Below are 18047 nucleotides of genomic sequence, written 5' to 3' on the forward strand. Positions count from 1 at the left end.
TGCAAATCGAAGAATCAAATGACTCAATTCGAGTGGCGAGCTCAGGCTGTTGATTCGCCGACTGTCTTGGGCGCGACGTCCTCCACGGTGACCTGCACCTCGTGGCTGTGTTCCAATTCAGACAGAACAATCCACGTGGGGACGAAGGCAAGAACAGTGATTCCAAAGTTGAGACCGATGCTGATGAAGTGGTTGGCACCGCCTTCGGTCTGCATGGCCCATGCGACGGTTTGTCCCAGAGCCTCAAATCCACGCAGGATTCCGCAGTGGTAGGACAAAGATGAGATGTCGGTGCTGTACTGACCAACCAGCCAGTAAAGGAATTGCTGGAAGGCTTGGCCACTGAAGTTCCAGAAGAAGACGAGCGCGTAGGCCTTGTTGAAGCCGCTCGTGAACCAGTCGAACATCGGGGGCTCGGGTGCGTCGTAGTACTGCTTCTGCAGGATGGTAGCCCAAATCCATGTGCCAATGATCAGGGTGATGATGGAGCAGAAAGCGATTCTGGCGCGGGTCTTGATGAAGATGGATTGGCGATCGAGTAGGGCGGCCCAGATGAACGAAGATGCGATTCCGGCGAAGTTGGTGAGGAACGAGGAGAATGCGCGAGATCGCACGGTGAAGTAGGTGGTCAGGAATGTGCTTTGGAAGCCGTTGTAGAAGTAGCTAATGAAGAACGCCGGGAGGAGGAGCAGGACGCGGCGAGTGAAGATCAGAGAAAAGGCAGCCTTGAATTCCTTGGCCCAAGTTTGTTTCTTGTCGACAATCACAAGAGAGTGGTCCTTGCGCTGCACCTTCTCGGCGGGACTAAGCAGGAGAGAAATCGGCAGACCGAGACACATGATGACAATGAAAACGATGTAAGTCGAAGCGCTGACCGTTCCCTTTTTGGAGCTCTGTGCATTCAGTCCCAGACTGATTGCACCGCCAACAATCGGACCGGAAGACTTGGCAGTCTGCCAGATAGCAATGTAGAAAGCGCGCTCCTTAGGACTGGGATAACCAATGATAATGGCAGCCTCGGCAGCCCAGAAAAATCCAGCTGAGATACCGCACAGCGCGGAGCCGAAGAGCAGGAACCATGTCGTGGGGTGGTAGTTGTTAGTGTACAGACCGGCACCGTAGATCGGGTAACCGATCGCGCCAAGAACCAGACCGTATCGAAGACCAATACGGTTGTTGATTGCACCAGCGGCGACACAAACAATAGCAAACAGTCCATAGACCAGAGCATTCGCTGCGGAGACGGCGTAGGGCTCAGCTGCACCACCTGCTCCGAGGTTGTTCAGTGCATCCCACATTCCAGGTGCGGTGAACGAGACACCACTAGCAACGGCAATTTGGAAGGGAATGGAGCGGTACCAAGACGACCGAGGCCGGGTGATAGTCTGAGAGTCATCGTGGGTCTCAGAAGTAACTTCTGACTCGATGGGAGGGGCCATGGTCAAATGTATGCCCTCTCAAGAGACCTTTTTGTATATATTAAAGATATTAGAGCAATAAAAGAAGAAAGAACAAGGATCAGAAGAAGATATATTGCTTAAAAAAATTTAGATTAAAGGTGGGTCCCCGAGATGTCGTGCTTGGTGCCAAGACATTGAAAAGGCGGCCGATGGAAAACTTTGGCCACCATGTTCTCACCACGTTTTGACTAGCTTCGGCACTTTTGACATGTTAATAATCCTAAACGAATGGCACGATGTTCTGTTTCCAACTGTGATTATATATATATACATGTATATATGATGAAGCAATTCAATACTCACACATTCGAAGACAATCGTTCCTTTCGCGTATCCCGACGGACGAGAAAGGCGATCAAGCCAACACTCAAGAATTGTGCGATAGTAGTGACCAGGTTCGAGATGAATCCCGTTCGAAAGTATGGGGCAGAAACAGCCGGATACTGAAAGATCTGTGTCCATGCAGCCATGGCCTGGCCGATCGCATTCATGCTTGCCGTGACGATAGCGCGTTCCTCGGCATCATTGGCCATGGTGATAGTCGCCCAACTCATACTGAGCGGACTAATTGCTGTGATAAAGTCAATATCCAAAGCCATGTTTTAATATGAAAGATAACAAATAAGATCAGAGAGCCTCGGTGTTGTATTCGGAATCCACATACCGCCTTCGAACCCTGTGAGGATAAACCCGACTAGCCGTCCTGTTTCCCCAACATTATAGACAACAAGCAATATCACACCAATCAGGACAGGAATGCTGGTCGTAACGGAAGGAATCCAGAAATTTCGCAGACGATCTGCGGTAACGCCCGCTACTAGCGCGGCTACCACAGACAGTGCCGTTGCGATCGTCGGTAAGGTGTTCACCCGTGAGACAGAGTAGATTTCTGGTTTAGCCTTTAGATATAGACTAAAGGGCGTCGAGTATGGTGTGAAGTTCTGGTCCATTAAAGTCCAATGCACGACAAAGACATACCAATGCCATCGCCCGAAGACCCGCTTGAAGATGGCCCGGGAGACTTTTAGTTCGCTTGGTGCTGTTAGACCTTTTAGGCGAATGTTGGCAATATCATGCTCGGCCGCTGTTAGGAACCGTGGCTCTGAGCGATGAGGAACATCTGGGAAAATGATATATCCGCTGGTCTTTATTAGATAAATGAACAATTGAATAGCCCCGGGGTAGGATATGACTTACAGAATGCAAATAGGAATTGTGATAATGGTGCAAATAATGAATAACCATCTGCCAACGGGTCAGTGCCAAGAAATCTTTAATATATAATTAGAATCAAATACCTCCAACCAGGCAATCCATGTCTCCCCTCTAAATTTGTATAAGCTGCAGCCTGCAAATAACCCGCAAACATAGTCCCAAGTGGAGAAGCGACAAAGAAAAGCGCAACCCGACGCGTCACCTCGCCGGGTTTATACCACGACCCGATGACATAGATGACGCCAGTGAAGGAGCAGGACTCGCAGATCCCGATGAAGAAGCGCATTGCGTATATGGTATTCAGATTCTGCGCCCAAGCACAGCCGAATGTGAAGAGTCCCCATCCGATTTCCAGGGTTGGCAGCGCAATGTTGATCCGCGTGCGCGTTAACCAGTAACAGGCTGGTATCATGGAAGTGCAATACGAAGCCCAGAATACCGCTGTTATGTAGTTCAATTCATTACCATGCAGATTAAGGTCTTCTTTCATGCCTCTATGATAGGTTAGGAACCGGAGTTGGTTTGCTAGACTGAGGGTGTTGCCGACATACGATACATAGGCATTGGTGATCGCCTGCTGGTCAAGGTATTTGGTGAAGAATGAAAGGCAGCCAAAGATTAAGATCATGATATCCAGTTTGAGGACCAGCTTTTTCTCTAGGTGTGACATGTCCTTGGGATACCATTTGGCATAGGTAAGGAATCGGAGCCATAACCCATCTGGCGACTCAGGATTGGATTGTACTTCATGATCGGATACTTCGTGAATCGACTTGGTATCAATTACGTGTGACTGCTCCATATTCGAGTATTCGAGTCGCTTGAAGCTCGTACAGGATGGACAGCTGGAAACGATAATCTAGAGTTAATCTAGTGCCTATATGATAGTGACCATCCATTGCTTGCGGGGATTCTCTTATATTTCTTGCAGGCTAGTTGCAAGCCTCGATAATGGAAGATGCGGCGATTATCACGCCTGATGGTGTCATCTGTGCAATATCTGCACCTGCCGCTGCATATTGCGGGGAAATCACGAATCTCGGGAACTGGCCGAGTTTGACATGCGCGCGTTCTCATTACGGGTAGCTGAGCTCGGGATATTGGAACCAGCTAATCTTGAATGATCGGATTCATAATCTAAAAGGAGATTTGGAAGAGTGTGAGAATTCGTCCTCATTTTCAGGGATTGAATGCTTGGCAAATAATGGACAAGGCCCGGAGTAACCCGAGCTTGAGTATCGAAGACAATCAAGATGAAATTTCAGAACTGACATGATGTGTAACGCTTGATGTGTGTTGACGTGAATATGTGAATAGAAAATGCCGGAAAATACGTGCTCATAATCATACAATATACTATACTCCTTCATCCTCAGCTCTTGATATCGATCTTGTACTGCTCGGCCCAGAATGTGACATTGCTGTTCACGGAGTAGGCTTCTGTTCCGAAACTGAGACTGCCAAGGTAGTCGTCCTTGGCCGGGTAATCGCTTCCTTCCAAGTTGTACAGATCGGTAATGAGAGGATAAATGTCTCCAGTGAACTTCTCGACGATCGTTTTCGGGACCCAGGACAAAACATACTGTCCGTTATCATTCTTACCCTCGTAAAGTGTGCTGATGAAAATAAATGTTAGCGTATGCAGGGATATGTAAGTTACAAACAAGTTCAACTCTCCACTCACAATGTCGTTCCTGCCACAGTCCTGCTGATTCCTGGTTTTCCCCATCCATGAGGCTGGGCCTCCTCGTTTGACATCCAGAACCAAACCATGACCTCGAATTTCGCGTTAGATCCATTCTTGGCTTTGTCGGCATCGGTGTCCAAGAACATATCAATGGCGACGTTTGTGGCAAGGTTTTCTTTTGTCAACGCTTGTACATCTGTTGACGCGGCAGCGGTGTCACCCACTCCATATGTCCAATGCAGGTCAAGATACAACTCTGAGATCTTATCCATCTCTTTTGGCAACACATCGTCAACGCGAATATTCGGGTATCCGTGGACAGGCGCAGTCTGTGGGCCAGGGTCGAATTGCCAGGTGATGGAGAACTCGGGAGCGGTCTGGGCTGCATAAGTCTGGTTGATCAAGGTTGTAACCTAAGTTAAGATGCCACATTAGTACGCCCTCAGTAAAAGGGTGGATGGGTATATTCAATGCATACATTCATGCAGAGCCCGTTTCCTGTCGTATCCTTTGTCACACCCCATTGATTGGGGTTCACTGTAGTCTCGGTTAGTCTTTGTTCAGGGGTCAACAGCACGAGGGTACTTACGGGTGTATTGTTCGGTCTTCGACGGTGGCGTGATTCCCCAAGACAGATCACAGTATTGGGTGTGTTGCACGCCGTTGTTTGTGACAGTGTCATGATCGCCGCCACCACCACCAGTGCTGTCGCTGCCGCCGGTACCACTGCTGCCGGAGTCGATGCCATCGGTGTTGTTCCCCCCGGTGAATAGAGGCTTTTGACCCGTAGCGGCTCGGTGGGCGTCAATTCCCATGAGAGCTCCAACGCTTCCCCCGACTGGGATGGCCACAAGGACCGCATTGACGATCAGTCCTATTCCGAAGACCATGATCAAAAGTGGTACAAAGCAAAAGAATAAGCGATAGTGAGCAAGTGAAAATGATAAGCAACTCGAAGATGGGGGAAAAAAGAAAAAAGAAAAAAGGACTAGCAAGTTGAACAGCGAATAGCAAAGGCGAAATCTCGGTATCACATCCCACACAATATGTGGATGAGTGGACGGGTGGATTGGGGGAGATGCATCGGGTTAGTATGTTTAGGACGATCGGCTGGAACTAAGCGTTGACCACACAAGTCTTGTCGATAAGAAAAGGGCCCTGAGTGGGGGTCCTTTTTCAAGGTTAGCGTGGTAATGGTGTGCTCATGTACTCCGTATACAATTCACTTTGCAGCTGTTCATTACGAGAATTCAGGTACAGATCAGGTACGGAACCACATCATATACCCGATGGGAAACTTTCATTTATTGGTATATTATGATTGGTCCGATTAGGTGGTAATTTTAGAACATGGAAATTAGAAACTGTGTAATATTACTGAAATATACAAAAAGAAAAAGAAAGAAAAACAGAAAAAGCAAGACAAGACCCGCTTGATGCAACCAGAAAATACTGAGCTCAGAGACATTGCGTAAGAAACCACAGTTCGAAGTGAAACATTACGTTGAAAAAAGTTGAGAAAAACATGGAAAAATCTATTTTTGCTCGCGGCTACCCAGAAACGGCCATGCGCCCTCTCCTTGGCCGCACTAGCCTCAGGGCTTAACCATCTGGTCCCTTTGAGATCGCCGATACCGTACGCTAAAATACTCTAGGAATGTGAGACCTTTTCTCTTCCATCCTTCCATTCCAGCTCTTTGGGCTGATCACACTCGTTTTCAACGTTCCCCATCGTTCTCAATATCCCACATTCCTCATCTTTTGACTTTACATAATCTATAGCCTTTCGTCTCAAGATGGACAGACGTTACAGTCCTGACGACCAGGACGAAAAGGTAGAGCTGAATACCTATCGAAGCGGCATCCATCCAAACAACAGCTTTGAACATCCAGAGCCTTTCGCCTCACCAGCCTCTCCAAGGCCTCTTACTCCAATCAGACCGGGTCATTTCCCTACCGATGAGTACGGCCAACCTGTTTGGCTTCAACCCACTGCTCGAATGTCGGGTCACTCTGATTGGGACTCGCGGACGCCGTATGACTCCCGGTCGGCTTCCCCAACTTTAGTTAGTACAAACTTTTCTTTGTGCTCTTTATTCTCGCTCTTTATTCTCGGGATAGATCACGGCCTAACAAGTTCCCCCTCGTACAGTACCAAAACAATGGAGTGCAGGAAAGTCACCAGAGTCTGGCTCCCCTAGTGAGCTCACCTGCTCCTCCATCATTTGAAAAGGATTGGGTTAAATCTGGATCCATTGCTCGCATTCACGACCGCGATGATGCGGAAACATGGAAAGGGTGGAAGAGATGGGTGTTTTTCCTGGTCCCATTTCTCACATTGGCCAACACCGGAATCTACTTGTTCTACCTTGGTCTGAGAATCGCCTGCATTATTATGGCTCAAAACATTGCTCACGTCTCATACGCTGGAGCTTGGGTCTTTGTGGCCATCGAAATTACTGTTGCGATCCCCTCCCTCATGCACAACTGCTGGACTATGATGGCTTTGAAGAAGAGAGGCCGTGCCAAGCTGAGATTGACCGGTAATGAATGTCCTACGGTGGATGTGTTTATCACTTGCTGTGGAGAGGACGACGAGGTTGTTATCGATACCGTCCGTGGTGCGTGTGACCAGGACTACCCCCGCGACCAGATGAGGGTCATCATTCTAGACGACGCCAAGTCTGCCACCCTCGAGGCAGCCTGCAACGAACTCGCCGTGAATCACCCCAACGTCATTTACATGGCTCGTGAAAAGATCCCCGGAAAGCCCCACCACTTCAAGGCAGGCAACCTGAACTATGGTCTGGATCAAGTCAACCTTTTGCCTGGAGGCGCCGGCCAGTTCATGGCCGCCCTCGATGCTGATATGGTAAATTACAAATACCCATCCCACATTGAAATTGAAATTTGTGTACTGACTGACAATCTGCAGATCCCCGAACAAGACTGGCTTCGCGCGGTCCTTCCCCACTTGTTGGTGGATCCTAAAATGGCCCTTGCATGCCCGCCGCAGCTTTTCTACAACACCCCTGCATCCGATCCGCTTGCCCAGAGTCTGGATTTCTTCGTGCATGTTATTGAGCCGATCAAGGATGCACTCGGTGTGGCTTGGTGCACTGGATCCGGTTACGTTGTGCGACGCGAGGCTCTCGAAGAGATTGGCAACTTCCCGCTTGGTTCTTTGGCTGAAGATGTCGCGACCTCAACACTCATGCTTGGCCGAGGATGGAAAACCGCATACATTCACGAGGCTCTTCAATTTGGTACCGTGCCGGAAGACTTTGGTGGACATCTCAAGCAGCGTACGCGATGGGCAATTGGAACCGTCGACACAGCTGTCAAGCTGAAGTTCTGCCTCTGGGGTGATGCCGTTCGACAGATGACCTTTGCTCAGCGCTTCTCTGGCTTCCTCTACGCAACCCTCAGTGTCTACACCCTCCTACTGACCATTTCCCTCTTTGCCATCCCAATCATCCTCTTGTGGGGCAAGCGTCTGGTCGCCTTCGCGACTGAAGAGCAACTCCGCTGGCTGATCTGGGCCTGTTTCGCCGCAACCGTCTCTAACCGTCTCTGCGAGATGGCCCTGTTCATCCCGGCCGGCTACCACACCGGTCAACGAGGCTCCCGCTATCAACTTTGGATGTCACCCTACATCGCTCTTTGCATTGTGCGCTCCTTCTTCCTGCCCACGTGGCTGGGCGGTCAAACCCAAGCCTTCAAGCCAACCGGTTCTCTGGGCTCGGCTCTGAACGAGCGCGACCCAAAGAAGTCTAAGAACATGTTCGTTCGCCTACGCGTGATCCTGCTCAACTACATGGCCAGCTTCCACCTTGCCTTCGTCTACGTCACCCTCGTCGCAGTCGTTATCTCCTCTTACCGCTGCTTCGCCCAGAACTCTGGCTTCAGAGATATCATCCTCGGCCTCATCACCCACGCTTTCTGGCCCCCGCTCACCTTCCTTTTCATCTGCACTTCGCTGTGGACCCCGGTCTCCTATGCGATCGATCCGCCCAAAATGCCAGAGCGTGAGGAGCTTTTGACCCGCGACCCCAAGACTGGTGTCGCGCACCCGACCAAGAAGAGTAAAAAGATCGCGTTCGGTGGCCAGGCCGCTTGGTTCGAGATTGAATATACGGTTGCCACCGTAGCCACGATTTTGGTATTCATCTACTCGTTTATGTTCTAATTATGATTTCCCGACATGCATGCGGCTTTTCGGAAATCTGTCTGTATAGCTAACGTGTCACATGCGTCATTTGCGAGCCATTTTTTTTATGCCGCGCGTTATATATATCTACACCTTGGAGAGTGGCGTTAAGTTTTTGTGACTTTCAGGTGTACCATTTACTACTGCATATTGGATCTTTGTTATACGGAGTACATAAAAAATACAAATGTTGATCAACTCCATAAAAAATGATCTATCACCCGGGCTGTGTATATTCCGTACATAAATAGTCGGTGATCAACACGACCCAAAACTCATTTAGATCCCCTCTCAGCCAATCATTCTTAAGTGCTGATTTAATACCGGACCGATCCGGGTGCGTTGCCTAGGTTATATTACCTCTGCATTGAAGCCCGATAACCCCATTTGCCGTGTCTATGTATGTTTGCCTTGCTTTATTGCTTATCGACTGCATTGATCGTCAATGTGTTCTAATCTAGCGCTTTTATCAGACCATGTTTTTATTTTTTTATATATTTTTTTTTCGATCTCTGATTGGAATTTTCAGGATCATCGCTGTTTTGCTGACTGCTTTGCTGACGTTGCTAGGTCTGGAGCTTTTGCAGAACGGGACATATTCTTGGAAAGCTTGATGCGAACCGACTCATCGTGTATTTTCGAAGTTGAGACACGTAACTTGGAATTTATATTCATTAATATTAGAATGAGACAAGGATTCGTTACTAGCTCACACGTTAGCCCCCCAACCCAGGCCTCTTCGTTGGCCTCGCCCCCTCATTACCCGAAATACGCCACTGGCGCATACTTGGCTCAAATGTTTCTTCCTGAAACATCCTTTTCATTGGCAAATGAATCTTTTCTCTTTCACTAAATCTCTGCAAACCAAGTAGGTTCAGTCGATGATCAGTTGATGAACCTATGTTGTATGTTCTGATCATGCAACAAAACGGTGAACGATGTTGACCCCCGAAAATGTCGCAAAGGCGATAGGATCTCGACCCCTGCTTCTGGTGACTACTGCAACATAGTCTAGTACCGGTGGTTCCTGAAATGAATCTACCTTGCCATTGCCAGTGGTTTATTAAAGGTCTCGCCACACCCAACGCTCTCCCCATACCCCAGTTTTCCAGCCCCGTCATCTTGACAAACACTTCTATTTAAGTCGGGCATGTGGAAACCGACGGCGTGGGTCGGATTTACGCCGAACCGTTGAACGGTTCGGGGCTTTATCATCTGCCCGTCTTACCACGCATCAGGACTCCTTTCGATGAGAGAAGTGTTTGATAGGCTTCAAGCCACTCGGTCCGGTTTGTAGGGTTCCGGTCACCTGATCGGTCTTCAGGTATATCTCCCACCAGAAATGGCAATCTGAACCAAGTCAGTCTCCAACTATGTCACCGGACCCGGTTTTGAAAGGTCGAGATCCGGGTTATAGTTCGGAGTGATTGTTCCAAGCCCCGTGGTTCGTGAGTTGGCTGCGATTGTGATGGCTATTTAGAATCATAGACGTCGCCGTGTTCAAATTTAATCCATAGCAACTTCAAAGTGCAACTATCATTACTACGTATTCAATTACAAAGATATCTCTTTCGAATTTGTATTCACAATGTCCTTCTTGAGGAACTTCTTCGGTACATCCGCTGTCCCAGCGAAGGATGAAAAGAAACCCATCCGTGCTCTACCCGCTTCCTGGTACACATCCCAGGATATGTACGAGCTTGAACGCCGATCTATCTTCTCCCGCAAGTGGCTCCTGACTACACACAAGCACCGAGTCCCCAACACCGGTGACTGTGTCCGCTACGACGCTGCCGGCTACGAGTTCATCGTCGCCAAAGACAACGATGGAAACATCACTGCTTTCCACAGCAACGATCTCTTCCCTGCCCATGTTCACATTGACCGAAATGGATTCGTCTGGGTGAATCTGGACGCCAGCGAGACCCCCGAAGTTGCCTGGAAAGACGACTTCGAGGGCGTCGACGAGCAGCCCCGTTTCCAGCACTACAACTTCGAGGAATATAACTTCGATCACACATGGGATATGGAGGGCGAGTTCAACTGGAAGATCCTAGCCGATAACTACAATGAGTGCTATCACTGCCAAGTCGCCCACCCTGATATCCCCACCATCGCAGACCTCAACTCCTATTATGTCAAGACCAAGGCCGGCCACATCCAACACTACGGTGCCCCGCGACCTGACCAGATCGAGAAGGGATTCCGGATAGCAACTACCTATTTCTGGCCTAACGCTTCTTTCAATATCTCGTGAGTATATACTATCCTGCTGGGCAGATTCCATCAAAAGGCTAACATTGAATCCTTAGTCCCAACTTCTTCTTCATGCAGCGATTCACCCCTACCAGCCCGACGCAATGTGTGATGCGCTACGAAGTCTACCGTCACAAGGACGCCACCGACGAGGCCTTCAACCTCATCAGCGACATGTACAAACGAATCATGTCTGAGGACAAGTACCTGTGCGTGCACTCGCAGAAGAACCTCAACGCTGGCATCTTCGTCAACGGCCAGCTTCATCCCGAGATGGAGAAGGGTCCTCTTCACTTCCAGAAGACTGTGCGCGAGGTCGTCACAGAGCACTATGCCAAAGAAGAGGCTGTGGGCCATCAAATCTGGCCTGCGAAGCACGATCTTCCTACAGACGTTGCTGTCAGCCACGACCAGGAGAATGTCGCTCTCCGTACAGGTGGACACAACTACGGTGTCGAGGTCGACACTTTCAAGGACGCCATGGGTTCCGGTCTCTCTACAGTAACGGCCATTGCTGTGTAGGGCTGGAGATGTGGCGGGAAAAGATAACACGGTTTATGATATATAGTTTGACATTGCGTTCCGTTTTAGCATTTGATGATAATTATTAGGAAATTGGTTTGCTTATGCGGGAGTTTAGCGTTGACAGAATCAATTACTTTTTATATTTCCTTCAATATACTATGTTCTAAATCAAGTCTGTCTGGCTGATAATTATATTCATATATCCATACACGCCCCCTACAGGAAAGGAACGAACAATCACTAAGCCCAGTCGACAAGGAACTCATCCAGCAAATCATAATTAGCCCTTTCTCTCTCCCTCCGTCCCCGAAGAAGATCGGCAGCAATATCAAACTTGGGCTCGGGACTAGAACAACCCTCCTCCGGCGACGAAGCACGACTCGAGTCATTGAAACGTCGAACACCATTGGCCGTTCCCACTTCACCACTCTCAGCCACGGGCTTGATACTGGGCATCTCGGACTCGAACTCTCCCAAATCAAGCTCGATCCCAGGCTGTCTCTTCATGTCATGTACTTCACGCCCATGATCTGATCTCAAGACAGTTTCCGCACTAAGCAGAGATGAACCACGCCCATGAGTCCTGCCGGGATACTGAGATGGCTCATGTACTGACACCGGCGACACAGACCTAGTCGTGCGACTATCACTATGATTAATCGAATCCAAGCTCCGCGGTGACCACGGCAATCTCTGTTCAAGAGAATCGTCCTGCCCGCGACGCCTACGAGCAGCACGCATATACCCCCTCGCCGGGTCACGGGAACATTCTCGATGCTGACATCCATCCGTCAACAACTCCGTGAGAAGGACATTTAACTGCGCCAGGCGCTTGACCTGTCTGGTGGGAATGGCGTCCTCATACGGAGTCAATTTCCTCTTACGGGACATCCGCGCGCCCATCCCCATCTGCGTTTGCGGTTGCGTCTGCATCTGCTCGGGCAATTCTCTCGCGTCTCTTAGTCCGCGAGATTCAAACCTCGGCGACTGCCCGGCTTCCATCTTCAACGCCTCTTCCTCATCATAGGCGATGGCGGGCTTGAACCCGATGCCGTGGTCGATGAGGACCTGGTTGAGATAGCTGACGCGGCTTTCGAGAAAGGCTACGTAGCTGCGTGGCACCTCTTGTTTGGTGAGGGGGTCGTAGCCCACGCAGCGGACTTGAGCTTTTTCGCATGACTCACAGCGAGGGAGGCGCTGGTCGCAGCGGTGTTTGCGGAGGCGACATCTGTTGCAGGCGGAGACGCTGCGAAATGGAGGGGCTGGGGGTTCAGTTGTTTGGTTTGATTTGGGTTTTGGGTTTTCTGATGTGAGTGGGGAGGTTGGCAGGCTTTTGCGGCTGGTTTTTATTGAACTTTTGGAGTTGGGGAGGGGACTCCGTTTGTTTTCTAAGGTTGGAGATGGGTGTTTCAACATTGTGTGAGCTTAAGTTGAGTTTATGAAGTAAAAAGACAATTCAAGGGCTACATAGTAAGCTTTGTATAGATTCGTATACGTTTGAACTCCGAAAATATGCCTTTCACTATGTCTGATGCACTTTGAATTCCGGGTTTTATTCCGAAACTTGAGTTGCCGGAAGACTGACCTAACTCCGAATGCCCAGGTGGGTCTGATCTAAATATCCCGATAGGGTAAAAGAGGTAAAAGAGGTAGAAGAGGTAGAAGAGGTAGAAGAGAAAAAGAGATTAAAGAGGTTGATATCTATAAACTTATCAACGATATACTCCGCATAAAGGTCTTCCCTAAATCTACAACTTATATCTACCGTTCTAACTAACTTAGAACTTCTAGTTATAGTTAGTTATAGATTCTACAAAGTAGACTCGGCCGAATGCGAAAACGCTTAAAATAGAGTGGAGCGACGGATACGAATGGAGGACGGCAGAAGTACAAGATATCGCAATCTCGGCTAAACACGGCAAAGCAATTCAGATACTACAGTTTGGCAACTAGTTACTCCCCGTAATACTTCGGAACTATGACAAACGGTGTATCTCGCCGATCTTACTCGAATGATTAGTCTTCCGAGTTCCCGTCTGATATCAGCACTAACTCTATACCTTGATCAGGAACTAAGGGGTTAGTCTAAGTGATCATGTTGAACATATATCCGTAGATTCACGGGCTTATATAACAGGTGCGTTAATTGAACAGACATGTACTCCATACGGAGTAGCCCTAGATAAATTCTCTTCGAAAGTTTAATATAAGCTTCTGTAGGTGGTGTGGGAGTATAACCTCTTCTTTGTCGATCTCTTCATGCCCTTCCACGTCCATTTGCCAATCCAGTCGAGTCAGAGCCAGGTACAAAGGCTCACTGTCTGTTTTGAAATGCATTCCATAGCGAAAAAAAAAGAAGATATGAAGACTGCAACTCTACCAAATCGACCGAACTGAGACACATCGGCGATTCAGATCGAGAGATGATTTATATACAGCACACAGTAGCCATCCGGGTAACTAGGGAACAGTTGCACCTCTTAGCGGCTAACAGTGACCCGCAGCCAACCCCCCTCACCATACTTTTATCCAACTTCCAACTGCCTCAATCGCGGTCACTTGAGTCTACCCGCTCCTTATCCATGAAAATTCCGATTCCAAATGACTCCGGAACAAATAGACGAGAGGCTCTTATCCCTCATGAGATATTCCACCACAGACAGACAGTATGATGATCCGCCAACAAAACTAGCTAAGCAAACTAAACCAAAACAGATCCGGATCTCCCCGTCTGACTCTTACTTTTGAAGCAAAACCAGAGCTTGATCCTGTTTATAGAGATTCCTACTCCTTAACCTTCAAGATTACGCGGGATTCAGATGATCCACAAAAGGAACCATGCGTCATCCATTGGGACCCTGGCGAAGATGGATTTGGCCAATCGGGTATAATAATACTTCACCATGAATCCAACGAGCTACGACCCATCCAGGTCGAGCGTAGCCAGTTACCCGCAAAACAACTCCACCCACGGGATGTATCCGCGTCAGATCCATGCTTCAAGCAACTTACCCCAGGCGACACCGTTTCCTGGGAGGTGGTCTTACCGTCTGTCTACTATGGTTCATTCATCGAAGAGCACTTGTACGAAATTTCCTGGCCAGGTGGTCAAATTCCTTTGTGGGACTGGGGAACATTAGCAGAGCATAATGACCAACTCGTCCCAAGGTTCCCTGCGGTGGTACTACCTGGCGGACAACGTCAGTCACTTGAAATCATCAATATCGAAAGTGATATAGAAGACGATGTAGCATCGGGCCCTTCGCCGAGACCCATTTCACCATCTGCCAGGGTGAGCGACGCCCCGGTCTTCACCGTCAGCGTCTCTGGGCCCGCTACACTGTCGATGAAAGACCGCAATATATCAGGGACACTTCGCTATCCAGTCACTGTCACCGTCGCGTATGATGCAGCTCCTGATATACTGCATGAGGAAACCCCCGTTATATTTCATACATTCATTTTCCAAGATATGGATAATCGCTATAATGGTTTCCGGCTCTATGTTGGAGGAAAGGACGGATGGAGTCCGCATGAGCTTAATGGTTTACTCACGCACCATCGTTATCGATTCTCCTTTCCAGACCCATTCCATGTGGGTCATAGCCAGGATCGTTTCCGGATACTAACGCCTGGTGAATCGTGCTCGCTCACTCGGGAGGTGAGTGATTTCCCGAAGAATGCAGCCCCCGGTGATGTATTCCGGTATGGGTATAAGGGAGGCAAGCTTGACTGGTGGGATTGGGGCAAGTCTGAAGATCATGAAGACACCGTGGTGTGGATTTACGGAGGGGTCACAGATCCGAAAGATAATGAAGGTAGGCCTGGGATTATGATTCCAGCTAGTAACTTGATCGAGTTCACAGTCGTTGAGTGAGACGATGGAAATCCGAGGGGTAGAATATATCACCATTACACTGTAACCCTATCAAACAGTCATCTGCTTATATTACGAGAATTAAACAATTTTGTAAGTGTATATTATTGCTTCTGTGAGCGATTCATGTTTCAGTTCGTAGTCTCCGCAGATCCAAATACTTGGCAGCATAATCATTGGCCAATACCGGATCGCCCGTAAGATGCATAACAGTAGCCTTCTTAGCCATCATCTCCGTCTGGCCCTTGATATCTTCGATTTCCTCGAAATGATCATACGCCGAATCAATATACCCAAGAGCACGGTTAATGTACTCTTTTCTCGCAGATGTCGAGTCCCGGCCCTGCAAGCTCCACAACTCACCCGCCATACCCATATTTGCGTCCACGAGAAGTGAATACGCCTGCGCGATGAGGCTGTAATTTTCTGACTCCAGGACCTGGGGCATGATGCTCTCGACTAATTCGCCCGTGGCTTCGAATTCGCGGAGACTCAGTAACACCGTGGCTAATGCGCAGATGGCTTCCCAGAGGTCGACGAGGACTTTTGAGCGATGCGCGATGCTGGCTGCGCGCATGGCGAGGGAGAAGCCGCGTTGCGGTTGGCCGGATTTGCCGAGGATTTGTGCTTTTAGACAGAGGAGTTTGATTTGGGAGTGGATGTCGAAGTTTTCTGGTTGCATGGAGTGCGCGGCTTGCTCGACCATTCTCAGGGCGCGACCGTAATCGCCTTGGCGCATGGTGAATTCTATTGAATAGAAGGCTAGAAGCATGCGCATGTCGAAGTCTCGGAGTTGTACTGCTTGGAGTTGGGATAGAATGTGTTCGACGGCCACCTTGTCGTCGCTGTAGGTTGTTAGGAATGGATCTATAAGAAGTGATATAGTCGGGAGTACTTACCGACAGATTTGTCGTCGCAATTGCAGTAGTCCTGAAAAATAAGTCCAGGCATTGTTATATCTGAAAGATCGGAGCTTCTCTGGGTCGATCTTATTCATCCGCGTATGTGCCTCCTTGTAATTTCCCTTCTGTGCCAACTGTAGATGATATATCAGCATTTCTGTCATAGACTCCTAGAGAAAGGCAGCTGACATACTATTTGGCAATTTCGGAATGTGATCTTGACAAAGTCGTCATGAGGTTGGCCCTCCGAATAGCACTCGCGGAATATCTCGGTATTCAGCCAAGCAAGGTGAGTGGCTCCTATCAGCTGTATTAGCGCCATTGCAATTACTACACATCTAGTATCATACCTATCCTGGCGTACATGGAGCCCTGCAGCAGCATGTATGCACCTGTGGGAGTCGTAACGCCCTTTGTCACATTGACGTGGGATGCTCGCACGAAGGATTCGACAATTGATGCAAGACTCTCCCCCTGTTCATCATTAGCATCCATTTGGTCAAAGAGAAAAATAAATCCTTACTTGCTGCATCTCCAACTTGGCTTCGCTAAGTAATGTGGTACTCATGAGTGACCACATGTCAGTCTCCTTGGACTTGGCCTTGAGGAAAGCGAGGCCCTCTTTTTCGTTACCCAGCATACCACTGTTTTGAACTTCCCGCATCTGCTCTGGGAAAGCTTTGCCGAAGTGATACAGCCAGCTCATGCAGAAGTTCAGGCAGTTCATATCGTGAGACTCGCGAGCAATTGCCACAGCCTCTTGCACGGCTGAGATAGCTTCACTGAAACACTCAAAATCCGCTTGCATGATAGCTAGGTTCAGAAGCGCAAATTGATATGCACTTCGGTCGAGATTCGCGTGCATGGTGTAGTCGAAGTAGCGGTGGAGATTGTCAAAGGCTGAGGTATAGTCTCCAGCCCTCCAGGCGTCGAGATATCTGGCATTTTGTCAATCACAATGTACATCGATAATGATTTATACAACACGTACTCCAGGTAATACATCATCACTGGAACTGAAGCCTCTGAGGTCATGATGCGTTTCAGCTGAGCCCTCATTCCATCCGGAACTCTGCCTCCCATCCCTGTGTCCGTTAGCACATAGGCATGACAAGCTGGAAAAAGAATTGCATACTTTGCAGTTCACTGACTTGGAACTCGATCAGTCGCTCGGCATCCTTGACGCTAACCTCCCCTTCCCCATTCTCATCATCTTCAATGTTACCATACACCACTTGTGAAAGGTGGCTGGTTGAATCCAATCCCAGGTCGCGTAGGTTAACATCAACGGCAATTTCCTCAGCTTCGCGATGTCTGCGACTCCAGTAGCTGTAAGTGGGTAGACGGTATTTGACAAATCCCGCCCAGAGCTTCACGGAGTCGTGAAACTGTAGCCGCGTATATTCAAGATAGGCTCTCCGTACGAACGCGCCAAGCGGCGAACTCCTGGACAGGCGCATGCGATCATCCGCCACTGGTGCAATCCCATTATCCCGGTCATAGATCAAATCCTCGCGTGATTTAGCCAGCAGCGACGGGATAACCTCGCCGAAGAAAGTTTCCAGCGCATCCAGCGAGTCGATGGACCAGAGGTTCTTCAGAAACAAGTCCCAGAGCGTACGCCCAGGAACAGAGGATTCATGGCGAGACAGGCATTCTTCAAGCGCTGAAATTGTCGGCAAGTAATGCTCCTCCCATTGCTTATCGGCGGCATCTAGTGGGAACAGACCCGCTGTGATGAACGAGAGGACGTCAATAGCAGAAGAATTGGGCACGACGCCTTGAGTGTAGAGTGTGACCAGACACAACAAAGAGACTCTCCAGGGAGTCAAATAACGCGTCATTTTGCCTTCGCTATGGCCGCCACATCTTGCTGTGTTCTATCAACGGTATTGTTCCCAAGGGCGCGCGTGTT

The 18047-nt window shown here is 49.0% G+C and overlaps 8 protein-coding genes across 8 annotated transcripts; 3 read left to right on the plus strand and 5 right to left on the minus strand.

Moving 5' to 3' along the window:
* Positions 1-41: 41 nt before the first annotated feature.
* N7537_009787 (uncharacterized protein) lies at positions 42-1439 on the minus strand (the record flags this gene model as incomplete). The annotated part of the gene is made up of 1 exon (XM_056900841.1): positions 42-1439. One exon carries the CDS (start codon positions 1437-1439, stop codon positions 42-44), a length of 1398 nt encoding a protein of 465 aa, XP_056749509.1.
* Positions 1440-1759: 320 nt separating this feature from the next.
* N7537_009788 (uncharacterized protein) lies at positions 1760-3477 on the minus strand (the record flags this gene model as incomplete). The annotated part of the gene is made up of 5 exons (XM_056900842.1): positions 1760-2031; positions 2125-2600; positions 2658-2705; positions 2759-3169; positions 3227-3477. 5 exons carry the CDS (start codon positions 3475-3477, stop codon positions 1760-1762), a joined length of 1458 nt encoding a protein of 485 aa, XP_056749510.1.
* A 570-nt stretch (positions 3478-4047) lies between these two features.
* N7537_009789 (glycoside hydrolase family 12 protein) lies at positions 4048-5252 on the minus strand (the record flags this gene model as incomplete). Its single annotated transcript, XM_056900843.1, has 4 exons — positions 4048-4291; positions 4360-4775; positions 4841-4899; positions 4952-5252. 4 exons carry the CDS (start codon positions 5250-5252, stop codon positions 4048-4050), a joined length of 1020 nt encoding a protein of 339 aa, XP_056749511.1.
* A 906-nt stretch (positions 5253-6158) lies between these two features.
* On the plus strand, positions 6159-8551 carry N7537_009790 (glycosyltransferase family 2 protein; the record flags this gene model as incomplete). The annotated part of the gene is made up of 3 exons (XM_056900844.1): positions 6159-6428; positions 6515-7234; positions 7298-8551. 3 exons carry the CDS (start codon positions 6159-6161, stop codon positions 8549-8551), a joined length of 2244 nt encoding a protein of 747 aa, XP_056749512.1.
* Positions 8552-10160: 1609 nt separating this feature from the next.
* N7537_009791 (aromatic ring-hydroxylating oxygenase subunit alpha) lies at positions 10161-11350 on the plus strand (the record flags this gene model as incomplete). The annotated part of the gene is made up of 2 exons (XM_056900845.1): positions 10161-10825; positions 10885-11350. 2 exons carry the CDS (start codon positions 10161-10163, stop codon positions 11348-11350), a joined length of 1131 nt encoding a protein of 376 aa, XP_056749513.1.
* Positions 11351-11593: 243 nt separating this feature from the next.
* Positions 11594-12769, minus strand: N7537_009792 (uncharacterized protein; the record flags this gene model as incomplete). Its single annotated transcript, XM_056900846.1, has 1 exon — positions 11594-12769. One exon carries the CDS (start codon positions 12767-12769, stop codon positions 11594-11596), a length of 1176 nt encoding a protein of 391 aa, XP_056749514.1.
* A 1224-nt stretch (positions 12770-13993) lies between these two features.
* On the plus strand, positions 13994-15230 carry N7537_009793 (uncharacterized protein; the record flags this gene model as incomplete). Its single annotated transcript, XM_056900847.1, has 2 exons — positions 13994-14019; positions 14069-15230. The coding sequence occupies 2 exons, from the start codon at positions 13994-13996 to the stop codon at positions 15228-15230; spliced, it is 1188 nt and encodes a 395-aa protein (XP_056749515.1).
* Positions 15231-15354: 124 nt separating this feature from the next.
* On the minus strand, positions 15355-17976 carry N7537_009794 (putative anaphase-promoting complex subunit Apc5; the record flags this gene model as incomplete). Its single annotated transcript, XM_056900848.1, has 7 exons — positions 15355-16075; positions 16130-16266; positions 16326-16432; positions 16483-16606; positions 16656-17070; positions 17124-17217; positions 17268-17976. 7 exons carry the CDS (start codon positions 17974-17976, stop codon positions 15355-15357), a joined length of 2307 nt encoding a protein of 768 aa, XP_056749516.1.
* Positions 17977-18047: the final 71 nt, after the last annotated feature.

Source organism: Penicillium hordei, assembly GCF_028827395.1.
Source record: "Penicillium hordei strain IBT 12815 chromosome Unknown utg000005l_segment0_segment0, whole genome shotgun sequence".
NCBI classification, from domain to species: Eukaryota; Fungi; Ascomycota; class Eurotiomycetes; order Eurotiales; family Aspergillaceae; genus Penicillium; species Penicillium hordei.